The following is a 13,382-nucleotide window of genomic DNA, read 5'->3' on the forward strand; positions in this document are numbered from 1 at the left end:
GGTGCTGGAGATTTTAGTGGGACCTGATGAACATTTTCCAAGGAGAGATGCCTCCTGGTGGATTCCGCTGGGTTTGGAAACCAGAAAAAGATGCTCAGGAGCTGAATTCGAAGGGAGCTGGTGTGGCAGGAGCAGGTGGCAGCCACACCAGTGGGATTCTTCTGGCTTGGAAAGATCCAGGCTGGAAGTCAGAGAGAAGGGAGGAGAGCTTGCTGTTTGTTTTCGCCCAGTACCTTCATGACCCTTCTTGTGGTAGAGGATTGAGGGGACCAAACAAACCCTGCATGGAATATTTTATCATTCTCTTGAAGAGAGACTTTTCATGAGAAAGGGAGTTCTAGCGCTAGGATTAGCCCAGGGGAGGCGGGAAGGGCAGAAATGGCTCCCAGGTGTCCTGCTGGCTCCCGAGACCAGAGCCCTAGACTCCCTGCTCCTTCCTTAAGGCTGTGAGCAGAGTCACGTGTACGGCTCCTGGGGCTCCCAACTTCTGCCAATTCATGTCGTTTCTGAGCTGCTCGGAGCCTTGGCTTTTGTGATTTGGTTCAGTGAGCCAGCAAGCATCAAGTCACACAGTCCGGGAGAGGAGAAAGTTCATGGAGAGCTGGCTGGGTTCTTGCTGCAGGGCATGAAGCAGGCAGGGGTCAAGGAGAAGGAAGCTCAGAGGGAAGGGGAGCGAAGAGAGCACCCACCGCCAGACTGAACAGTGCTGGACAGGTCCTCCTAGCACAGGGAACAGAGAGAGGAGGCTGGAGGAGCCAGGCAGGGGCAGTGTCCTGCCTGTGGCTACTGCTCCAACAAGCTCCCCACCTCCAGTGCACCCTGCACGTTCCTTGTGAAGGAGTTGCCCTTCTCTCACCCTGCTCTGCGTTCTCCTCCTCTGTCTGTGAGAGCTTCTTGTAGAGGATGCTATGGAGTTTTCTCCATTAACTGTACTGCCAGAGCTGGACTTGGGCTTTCCTTATTTCATTTAACCCTCACTTCCTCAGCTATGGGGGTGGGAGGCTGGAGGGGAGACTGTCTCCATTTTATAGATTTGAAAACAAAGGTTCAGTGGGATCTAGGAATTGCCCAAAGTCATGCAGCTTGCAAGAAGAGGAGCTCAGGCTTGAACTGTCTGATTCCTGAACCCATTCTTTCTACTGAACCATCACACTTCCTGTTTGCAGGAGGTGCAGCCTGCTACGTGTGGACGACATTAGCTAATGACAAGCTTGTTGGCATCAGTTACCCGTAACCATCACCCTGGGCTATGAGCAATGCCATTGATTGGCATTGCCTGGGCTATGAGCAATGCTGGTGATATCACAGGTGGAATTGGTAGGTCAGGAAGTACAAGTGTCTGCCACCCTGGGGTGTGTCCTCATTGCTTTGGGAGTCGTGCTTTGCTCAGATACAAGCTGCCTGGGGAACTTGGGAGGGAAGCTGTGCAAAGGGCAGGTGCTGTGTTGGGTTTTTTTTGTTTGTTTGTTTGTTTTTTCTTTTTCACTGCTGCCTAACATAACATATTGCCCATATCCTGAATGTCTTCCAGCAGCCCACCTTATGGTCTGTCAGTGCATGGGCCGGGAGGTGGGCTCCAGGTTAGCCAGGTCTTTGGCTTAGATTCACTAGGCTGAAATCCCAGTGTTGGGCAGGCTGCTAGTCTCATCTGAGACTTTGGGTCCTCTGCCAAGCTCTCGGGTGGGTGGGGGATTAGGTCCCTTGTTCTACTTAGTAGTCCTTAGGGGTCACTCTCAGCTCCTAGAGGCCTCTTTCAGTTCCTAGCCATGTGGCTCCTCCCACCCCTAACTTTAAGGCCAAGGAAAACAGATGTCTGTTTTTATCTACAGTAAGATTGTAGATGCTGTGATGGAATCTTAAGGCCAGCCTCCCTACCAGGCACACTGTGAAGATTCCATGGGGTGAGAACCAGTTGTAGGCACAGGTCCTGCCCATGCTGGCGGGGAGTGGGCATGCAGCTTGTGGACACCAGGGCCTGTGACTTTGGGGACCACCATTACATCCTGTCATTGGGCCTCATGATGTTGGGGACACATGGAACTTGAAACATTCTGTATTCTCATATCACTGTACTGTGAACCGTGTGCGTTATGAACGGCTTCACCACACCCCACCTCCCCACATGATCTCTCTTCTTGGATCTGGTTCAAGTGCAAGTATCTCAGGAATGCCCCACTTTTTATCTACCCCCTACCCTGCCACAGTGAGACAGTTCAAGGACATAGTTCAAGGAACTATGTCAGCATCTCTTGGGGAAAGTGTGCACATATTTGGGCCAGGTCCTCTGGACAGATGGTACGTTCCCATCTAAAACAACATCTTTGATGATAGTGTTTGAGCAGCGAACTGCAGTGAAGGTGCTGCTCTGGTGCCTGAATAGCTGGTGCCTATGTCCTGTGCCATTCCCAATGTGGTGGCTGCAGGGGAAGGTGTCCTGTTTTTTTTTGAATTCCAGTGAAATTGTGTCGGAGCTTCCCTTCCGCATGGTGAGCCAGCCTCAGAGACCACCAGTGGCAATGCTGTGATAAAGGGGAAGATGGAGGGCCGCCTGCCCCCATGGGGTAATCATTTGGAAGTAGGATTTAGGGTAGACTTGGAGAAAGATTTAGGAAGGAAGTCTTAGGACAAGAGAACTATAATCACGAAGATCCTAGCTCAGGGAGGTATTCTGGCAGAATCTGACTTTCAGATGGGCCTAACTCCAGTGACTCTTGTAAGAATAGAAGGGGTTAGAGACACAGAGATGGATGATATGAAGCCGTGCGCAAGGCTTCATATCGTATGAAGTGATGCAGCTGCAAGCCCAGGCTTGCCCGGGGCTCCTGGAAGCACGAGAACTCAGCAAAGAATTCTTCCCTAGTGGTTTCTGAGCGAGTGTGGCTCTGCCAGCACCTTGACTCCGGGTTTCTATCCTCCAACACCACGAGTGGATAGGCTTCTGTTGTTATAAAAGCTACTGTGTGGGGAATTCTTATGTACAACAAACCCCAGGAAAGTGATACGGGGGTCAGAGAAGGACATTCAGGTTCAGAACAGACACTTTGAGTTTAGTGCACCTGTGTGTCCCTCATTGGAGACAGTCTGTGGGCAACTGGAAAGAAATGTGTGAAGAAAAGTTGCAAGTGGGGGTGTTGGTTTGGGATGCATCCATAAGAAATGATTGTGGGAATGACAAGCAGGAAGGTGCCTTGTGCCAAGGGAGAGGGTTTAGAGCAAGAAGACAAGAGGGTGGTGGGTGCACCTTTGTGGAGTTGTGCATGAGGGAAGAGGAGATGCCGGTTGGCCACATGCTAATGCAGAGCTCTCCAGAGGGCGAGGGACGGCTGATACGGGTGGGAAGTTCCTTGATGATCGATTATCTCCATGTCAGAAGGTCCTGGGTGAAAAGAGGCAGGAGGCGTTTAGTAAGTTTCATTGTGGAGACAGAGAGAGAAGTGACATTGACTGTGACTGATGGAAAAAGCCATCCAAGAAACTTCATGCTTATTTGGAAGAAGGCAACACTCTTCCCTTTTTAGGGGACACTGTGGAAGGAAGCAGGGCCGAGACAGGAGTTTCAGTGAACAAGGTTTCAGAGAAGAGCCTTACAGACAGGCGTGCGAGACACTGGGCTGGGTTTACCAGTGCAATCTCATGGACCTTCTGAACACTCCCGAGGATTGTCCCTGTTCTAGAAATGGGAAAGCTCAGTCTGGGGACGGTTTATTTGCTCAAGTCAACACCTCACAGCAGACCCCAGCATGCGCACTTTTTTCTCATTATGTCATTTTCCACTGGAGAAGACTGCAGTGCCTTTCTCTAATCAGCCAAGAAGTAAGAGGCAGAAAGAAACAAATGAGCAGGTGTTGTGAGATAGTAGTTAAGCCTCCCCTTGGATGCCAACATCTCCTATGAGTGCTGGTTCAAGCCCTGGGTGCTCCACTTGAGATCCGGCTTCCTGTGAAGGTAGCAAAGAATGGCTTAAGTGGTTGGGCCCTTGCCATCCATGGAAGACCCAGCAGTATTCAGGCTTCTGGTTTCAACCTGACCCAGATAAAAGTAATTAACTCTGTGTGTGTGTGTGAGAGAGAGAGAGAGAGAGAGCAAGCGAGAACAAGAACAAGCGTGTGTGTGTATATATATGTAAGAGAGGGCAAGCATGTGTATACATTTATATATACATAAACAAATAAGCAAAAGGTTTGCGGTAGCAGAGAAGTGGCAGGTGTTTCTATCACATCCTCTCTGTTTTCATGAAGCTATGAGTCAGAATGCTCAAGTGTAAGTGAAAGAAAGAGGAAGCTAGAGGGGCTGAGAGGCAGAGGGACTCTGAGTAACTACAGGGGATGAGGTTCAGTATATATAAGTTTTCATCTATTCCTTTTTTGTTTGACCGGCAGAGGGATAGAGACAGATAGGAGATATTTCATCACCTGGTTCAATCCCCAAGTGCCTGCAATAACCAGGATTGGACCAGACCAAAGTCAGGAGCCTAGAACTCTTTCTGTCTCTCACATGGATGGCAGGGATCCAAGTATTTGAGCCCCATACAGCTGTCTCCCAGGGTGCACATTAGCAGGAAACTGGAAGTGGAAACAGAGGTGGGATTTGAATCCAGGAACTCTGAAACAGACTCTGAGGTGCAGGCATTCCATTTGGTGCCTTGACTGTCAAATCTGCACCCTGAGGAAGTTGAGCTTCTGCTGGGACTTCTCTGTGGCAGGATTTCAGTGGCAGGCCTGGAGATGTTAAGAAGTCACAGAAAGACCCTTCTCATTTTAGCTGAGAGATCTGCACACCCCAGGGCTCCATCAGGTAATGCGAAGGGTTATGAGCCCCAAACCACATGTGAGGGGAGAATGCAAAACCAGCCTGCGGCTGGCTTGTCTGACCCCACTTCTCCCACTGCCTCACTCAGGTCAGGTGTTCTCCCCGCCTTGGGGCAGGATTGCCATTCTCATATGAAAATAACCTAAGCCCTTGACTCAAAAAATAACATGTTCATTTGCATGGTGGTTTTGAATTTCTTATTTGATTTAATACCTAAATGATGATATTCATCTGCTGGACTGATTTAAGTGGCTCAGGGGTTGAACTTATAAAACATCCTGTGGGGGTGTGCTTTGGTACCCCCAGATATACTTCCACCTTGTGCAGTTTGCTTTCTTACTGCCTCCCCATTCCCGCCTCCAGCCATGAATTCACCCTTGGACAGATTCGGAGTAAAAAGGTACAAAACCAGCCTCCCAAAACCTTGTTTGTGAGAGGATTCCCCAGCAGAGCCTGGACCTCATGGTCACGTGTTGATCCTAGCTCTGCCTGGATTCCAGGGTCCCCACTGGAGGCGAAAACCCTGCCTTGCAACTCCCAAAGCTATGTAAGGGCAGCAGGTAGGGAGTGAGAGGTTTGAGAGGTACCTGTGACCAAGGCGTTAACGCGCACACAAAGGCATTGATCATCCGTTAGTTATGGTTCATGAATACTGACAGATAAGCACCAAATGTACACAGCACGTGATGCCAGGAAAATTAGTGCATGCTTGTCCCAGGCCTCTGCTTTCTCATACAGATCCTACCAGGGGTCTCAGCTGGGTTGAAGTGGAAGCCTGGTCCTTCTAGGGGGGCAAGATGAAGCACATAGGGGCAGGGTGGATATTCCTTCCAAAGAGATGGTTTTCCAGCTCAGGCACGTGTCACACCCTGTCCTGCAGAGCTCGGGACACAACTGGCTGATCACCTCTATGGGCCTGGAAACCCCAACCTTGAGGACCCATGGAGTTCATGACCACTCAGTTTTCAATCCCAACTCCAAGACTCAGTGGTTGGAACTGGGGGCCACACACTGATCCTCTCCTTGCCTCCATTCATCATCTCAGAGGCAGGGCTGACAGTAGCACCTGCTGCACAGGGTTGTTGCAAGGAAGTAAAGAGTTAGAACTTGAAAGCATGTCAAGTGGCACCTGCTGAAGGGAACACACACTCTTATTGTTGGGTAAACACCTCAAGAACCCCTCCTCTCAGGGCCATGAGCAGCTCGGACCAAGAATCTTGCTGCTCCACTAGCTGCAGCTCCCAGGAGCCTTGCTGGGTCCATTCATCCATTAATCTCCAACCCACATCTGGCAGCCAGGGAAGCTAATGCTCAGGCCGATGTGGGCAGGGTTGTGGCTACCAACATCCATCAAAATGCTCCTCTGATGCAGCCCTTCAGATCCACCTGGTGTGTACCCAGTAAGATCATTAACACTGGGTAAGGCTACAGGTCTCTCTCATGCCAATAACTGATGATCTTGGAGTTCTGTCCTACCTCCCTAACTTGATTAACTATTTTGTAAAAATATTTTATTGAAGATTAACATGAAAGGTTTTTTTTTTTTTTGGTTACTTTAACTGATGTGAGAAGCAGATGCACACAAAGAACTCCAATCGCTGGCTTATTAAATGTCCCAAACACCAAGGGCTGGGCCAGCCAACACCAGAGCTTGAGCTAGAAGTCAAGCCAGGTCTCCCAGGGAGGTGGCAGGAAGCCACTCACCTGAGCCATCACGACTGCCTCCCAGGGTCTGCATTAGCAGGAAACTGGAGTCAGAAGCACAGCAGGATCAAACTCGAGCACTCCCATGTGAAATGTAGGCATCTTTTGTGGTGGTGGTGGTGATTTTTTACTTTTATTAGTATTTTCCATGATATGGTTTTATAGGTACAGGGATTTGCCCCCACCTTCCCTTCTTCCCTCCCCATTCTCCCCCGCCGCCATTTTCCCCCATAGTATTACAATAGTATAGTCCCTCAGCAACAGTCAGAAGTCCAACATTCTGCTATTTATATGTATCTTGACATTGTAGATATAGGCAATGGTAGAAAAGCTAATATCGTATGGTCAAGGTGTAGTTAACAGCTTCCTTCATTGGGAGTTCTGCTTTTATGCCACCATTTTATTCCTGCTTTTATTTATTTGTTTTGTATTTTGCTTGAGTGTTGCCTTATGTCAAAGAGAACATATGATAGGGCCCGGCGCAGTGGCCTAGCAGCTAAAGTCCTCACCTTGAATATGCCAGGATCCCATATGGGCACCACTTCTAGTCCTGGTGGCCGCATTTCCCATCCAGCTCCCTGCTTGTGGCCTGGGAAAGCAGTCGATGTTGGCCAAGAGCCTTGGGACCTTGCACCCACAGGGGAGACCTGGAGGAAGTTTCTGACTCCTGGCTCCGGATTGGCGCAGCACCGGCCGTTGTGCTCACTTGGGGAGTGAATCATCGGATGGAAGATCTTCCTCTGACTCTTCTCCTCTCTGTATATCTGACTTTGCAATACAAAATAAATAAATGTTTAAAAAAAAAAGAAATAACACTCTTTTAAAAAAAAGAACATATGATATTTATTCTTTTAGGGTTGGCTTATTTCACTGAACATAGTAGTCTCTTCATTTGGGACCATTTTGACAAATGATAGAACTTCATTCTTTCTAATGGCCAAGTAGCATTCCATGGAGTAGATTTGTCTTTAGATGGGTATTTAGGTTGTTTCCATGTCTTTGCTATTATGGATTGTGCTGCCATAAATATGGGGTTGCAGGTCCCTGTCTCACATGCAGATTTCACTTCCTTTATATGTATTTTTCCAGGAGTGGAATAGCTGGGTCAAATGGTAGATCAGTTTTCAATTGTCTTAGCACTCTCCATACTGACTCCTATAGTGGCTGCACTATTCCAGTAGTGGAGTAGGGTACCTTTTTCTCCACATCCATGTCAACAGGTGTTAAAAAGTTTCCAAATGTAGGCCAATCTCACTGCAGTTACATGGAACCTCAATGTGGTTTTTACTTGTATTTCCCTAATAGCTAGGGAGTCTGAGTATTTTTTCATGTCGTTTTTGTTGATCGTTTCCTTTGCTGTACAGAAGTTTCTTAGTTTGATGTAGTCCCATTTGTTTATTTTGACTTTGACTGCTGGTGCTTTTAGTGACTTTTCTAAGAAGTCTTTACAAATGTCTATGTCTCATAGAGTGCTCCCTATGTTTTCCTCTAAGAGTTTGATGGCTTCTGGGTGTAGAATTAGGTCCTTGATCCAGCAAGAGCTGATTTTAACTTCTAGGTCAAACACCCACCAGCCCCATGAACATGAATGTAGAGTTAAAGTTGGGTCCTCAGGCAGCCCACAGTGGCAGGTATTCCCTGAAAGCAAGCTCCAAGGTGATGTCTGTTTCACAGATTTGCTTTTCGCTTGGACACATATAAGAGTACTTCAAAACGTTCAGAGGAAACCAAAACTGAAAAGTGAATTTATTCATGTACCAAAAAATGTTGAGCATCCACCCCATTTTCTTTTCTCAGACACATTTTCTGTGAGCTTTCTTAAGACCTCTCAAGTTCCTGTGGACAGGTTCTTTTGAGGGATTTGACTTCCAGTGTTGGTTATTCTCTCTGGTTTGAGCTCTGTTTCAAAAGAAAAATAAAAGTGTTCCCTTCCCAGAGGCAGCTTTTCTTGTCTGAATTTGGGTTTTGATTTAGTATCTTCACATTTGTGTTCTAGAACAGTGCTCCCAGCCAGATGATCAGCAGGAAGAAAGGGAAAGTGCTGTTCTGCTCATGGAAGTTTGCTTTTTTTTCCCCCCACAGTGCTCCTTCCTGCCGAAATTCTCCATTCATATAGAAACCAAGTATGAAGACAACAAAGGAAGCAACGACAGTGTGAGTAGCTCCCCCCTTGCACTCAGCGCTCGCCTGCACATAGCCATGTGTGCCACAGTCAGCAGCCAACAGCACTGTCTGGGATCTTAGACGGTCTGGCCTTGGGTTCCTGAGGGACTTCTCCATGGCATTGTTTTGTGGTTTGGGTTTTTTTTTTTTTTATCATTGATATAGATGTTTAGTGAACCACTGTGCAGAAATTTCTGGAACCTGTCTTGACGGTCATTGGAGTTGGAGAGGATGGAGGGAACTTTAGAATGCCATGGTTCAGTTTTCAGTTGTTGAAGTGAGCACGTGCCTTCTCAATGGCAGTAATACTTACTGGAAACAGGGGATGTGATTAAATATACAAGGGTACTTTAAATAAATCATGGAAAATGGAATGTAAGGGTGAATTCAGAGCAAGCGTTTGGCACAGATATTAAGGCCTCATTTGGGATGCTTCTAGCCCATAGCATTATGCCTGGGTTTGAGTACCAGCTCCACCCTGATTCCAACTTCCTGCTAATAGCTACCTTGGGAGGCAGCAAGTGATAGCCAACGTGCTTGGGAAGCACTAACCTCTAAGATCGCCCACAGGGCCACTCCTCACCTCTGCTGTGCATCCATCTTGTTCAAGTCCCACCATCACGGGAGAGGCTTCACATGTCACCCCAGCCTCTGCCCAGCTCAGTTCTCTAGCTCCCCCAGCTCCCCAGAGCTTGCTCCTGGGGCCAGTGGGCCTGAGGCCCAGTCACAGCCTGATTTTCTTTGCCAGTTCACTTCCTAATTTACATATTCAGCAGCAGCAGGTGGTTGCCCAGCTGGCTCAGTGTCCCAGGGAGGGAGAGAAGGAGAGCGTTAACGTTTTCCATCCCACTTACTAGTGCTTCAGAATCACGACATGAGAAATATAAACTTGGCTGATAATTCTTTCCTTATTAAAACATAGCTTTGTGCAGCTAGGCATTCAAGCCAATGGCATGTGCTGACGTGTTTTTCTGTCCAGAATTGAATGTAGAGTTTTGGATGGGAGGCATAGTGACTCAGCAGTGTGGTAGTAGAGACTTCTCTCATCTCTCCATGTTTCCAAACTACTTAATAAACTCAGTTTATGTCCTGTGTATTTTCTGGGTGTATCATCATTCAGCTACCATCCTTCATACTGATGTCTACATTGTTTCCTCCACTGCTTGCTAAAATTTAATGACTGTGATGTTGATAAGAAATGATATCTTAATTGAAAGTAATCATCATATTGATTATTGTTGAATGTCCTATTATTGTTGTTGTCGTAATATCAGTCACCATGTTGGTAAAATTTTTTTTGCATAACCCAGTATCTAGTTTTTTAAAAAAGTATCAGGATGACTAAATATAAATGTGTTCTCTTTGTTATAAATAAAAGTTGTACATTTATGATTGTGGAAACCTGCAAAATATAATTATATTAGCCAGGGGCACAGTGGGGAAGTTGTCTCGAGTTGAGGCACATTTATTTTATGTGCATACTGATGAGACTTACTTAGGACTTAATTAGTGCTGGGGAGGGCGGCATAATGCCAGGGGAAGATTCTGTTGTCTGGCCGAGGCTATAAATCTAGACCTGGGAGAGTCGGAGCTTTGCACTGCCTGGTCCAGCAGAAGGAGGAGCCGCTGGTGTGTGGTACCTGCTGCCAGGTGACAGGTGTTCAATGAGGCTAATAAGGAGCAGTCTGGCACTTATTTCTTCTTCCAAACAAAGCTTGCGTCCCTCTAAGCAGAAGCTCTTGACCTTGACAGCACATTGCACTCACCTGAGAAGCTTTCACAGCAGCTCAAGCTGGGCCCCTTCGCCCCTGGGATTTTGATTTACTGTTGTTGGTCCTGGACGCACATCCCTCAGCCAGCCAGCCAGCAGACATGAAAGATGGAACACTTGCTTCCAGAATGCTAGATTCTTCAGCTGGGAGTATGCACAGCTTTAGAGAGTGCACCCTTGGGCTCAGTTGACATATTCCTGGAGAGGACCTAAGGTATGCCTTCCCCACCCAGGGGAATATTCAGACCAGCAATGTCAATCATGGCTGCACAGTCAAGTGACCCGAGGATGGTGTTGACCTAGCTGTTAAGACACCCATGTTCTAGATCTCAGTACATGGGTTCAATCCCCAGGTCTGGCTCCTAACTCCATCTTCCAGCTTATACACACGCTGGAAAGCAACAATGATGGCTCAAATGATTGGCTCCTTGCCACCCAGGTGGGAGACCTGAATTGAGTTCCTGGCTCCCAGTCATTATAGGCATTTCAGGAGTCAGCTGGTAAAGAGATGGATTCTCCAGTTCCCTTCTCCTTTCCCTCTCTCATTCTGGCAAATAAGTAGGTAAATGAAACACATGAAAACATCACCTGGGGAGATTACCAATTCCTGTGTCACCTCCTCCCCACAGAATTCTGATTTCATTCATCTGGAGTGAGAGCCAAACATTGGGTGTGATTGAAAGGAGAGATTTTCCATCCACTAGTTCCCTCCCCAAATGGTCACAGCAGCCAGGTCTGACCAGACTGAAGCCTGGAGCTAGGGCCTCAATTCTTGGGCCTTTTCTGCTGCCTTCTGAGTTGGATTAGTGGGGAACCAGAACAGAAATGGAGCAGCTAGAACTCAAATCAGTACCCTAATTTGGAATGCTGGCATTGCACATGGCATTTTAATCCACTGTGCTACAATGCCAGCCGCTAGCATTAGGATTTTCAAAGCTCCCACAGGTGAGTCTAAGGAGTGACAAAGCTAAGATTTAAGAAACCAGGCTCTCCGGAGATCTTCTTCATCCTCCTGGAAATTGAAGTGTTGATGAAATGTGTTGGTAACTGCCACCCCATCCCCACTCATGTGGTCAAAAACCTTAGGGCAGTGTGTATGTTCTCCTTCATCAACATGTTGGCAAGGACCATGCCCCTCCTCAGGGCAACAATAAGGGAAAAGCTTGTAGTTCCTTCCCAGTTCCTGGAAGCACACAGCTCTAACTTTCCCAGAGCTCTCCTCTCAGAGGCTGTCTAGAAGAAGTTTCCGATTTCTGGCTACCCATGTTGTCATGCAGGAACATGGCGCCATTCTTGTTGAGGCAGTACCATCCATCAGTACTGCCACTCCAGCACTGTAACCCTAAGCCATCCCCTTAACTAGTCGGCGTCTCAGCTGCTTTATCAAGAGAAATCGAATCAGTCGTGCTGGTGCCCAAGTATGGAGTGTTCCCAGAGGTTGGCTTCCCTGCAGGCACTCCATGAAGTGTAAAGTACACTACAAATGTTAGCTGCCAGGGCTGTGATGGGTAGATGCGTGTTCATGATGACTGCCCTAGGCCACTCTGCATTGTCAATCAGCCATGTGTTGTTGGATCTTGGAGTCTTGAGCACATACCACATGCCAGCTATTATGGGAAATCCTGGGGATATGGCTGTCAGGAAGCCAGACCATTGTCCAGCCCTCATGGTGCGAGGGAGACCAGATGACAAGCAAATAAGCAAACACAACGACAGTGGTAGAGAGTACCTAGAAAGCAGTTCTGAGCCAGGAGGAACTTGGCTGGCAGCAGGTGGTCAGGTCAAGATGGCAATTCCACGGCAGACCTGAGTGGGACCCAGGCAATCAATGCCAGGGTCAGCCAGGCTGAGGCACTGATATGGACTGAGATGTGCCCCCACACCCATCATTCAGATTCAGTATGACGAAACACTAAGAATGGGACTGTGTTTGGAGATAGGGCCTTCAAAAGGGCAACCAAGGAACAATGAAGTCAGTATAGTGGCCTGTGTCTTGGGGAGAAGGAACACGGGACACATAACGAGAGGGGGGGATCACATGTACACAGGATGTCCATACCAGAATGCAAGCCAAAGAAAGAACCCTCAGGGAAAAACCAACCTTGCTGAACCACTGTCCCGATGGTAAGCCACTTCCCCCTGGAAGTTGCCAGTGGACACAGAAGGGAGTTTACATGTTATTTATTGATGATTTGTTATTCTGCCAGTCCTCATGGTGTCTGATTCAAGATTCATGTTTATGACATCAGAAGGGTAATGTGGAGAGATGAGAGATAAAGCCGTTGATGAACACATCTGGAAATGCACCCAAGTTCGTGCACAGACCAAGGGTGCCTGTGACAGCTGTGGAATCCATACTCAAAGGTCCCTGGAGCCGGTTATCTTTTCCTTAAATGGCTTCTGATTGAAGATTAGAGGAAGAAAAAAGCACCTGCTTTATTTTTAGAAGTGATCTCTTATGTCTTCAACTTTTATGGTTCTGTTTTTAACCTTAGATGATTTGAAGCAGCCACCTACAGAATCAGCAATTTTCTCTAATAAGTCGGTACATGCTAACAAGAAGGCTGCACAAAACACTCCAATTTGCAGTTTGGAAGGATGATTATCCATTTGGGTTGTGAAGTGGAAAGTCAACATCCTCACTCAGTCTGTGTCTAATGGTATCATTTTGAGGACAATGGAGAGCGGATTGTGTTTGTTTCCTTAAGACGTGGCCATGGCTATTTGTGGTACCATTTGGGATCTGACAGCTGGGATGTGAGCGACACAGGAGGAGCAGGGCCTGGGGTGTGTCACAGGGCTGCCTTTCTGATGGCAGTCACGGGTGCCGTACCTCTCTTGGAAGAAGTTGGACATGACACTTGTAATCGTTATAATCAGGCACAGCTTCGTGTCCTGTTTGCCTTCTGGCTGGGCCTGGTTCACACAGACTGGG

The 13,382-nt window shown here is 47.5% G+C and overlaps 1 protein-coding gene across 1 annotated transcript in view; it reads left to right on the forward strand.

Annotated features, from left to right (window-relative positions):
• PITPNC1 (phosphatidylinositol transfer protein cytoplasmic 1) overlaps window positions 1-13,382 on the forward strand; it is a 231,914-nt gene that overhangs the window by 140,304 nt on the left and 78,228 nt on the right. The window contains exon 5 of the mRNA XM_004592974.2: window positions 8,596-8,667. Coding sequence (XP_004593031.1) covers window positions 8,596-8,667 — 72 coding nt within the window. The remainder of the gene's footprint in view (window positions 1-8,595; window positions 8,668-13,382) is intronic.

This window comes from Ochotona princeps, chromosome 17 (genome assembly GCF_030435755.1).
Source record: "Ochotona princeps isolate mOchPri1 chromosome 17, mOchPri1.hap1, whole genome shotgun sequence".
NCBI lineage: Eukaryota > Metazoa > Chordata > Mammalia > Lagomorpha > Ochotonidae > Ochotona > Ochotona princeps.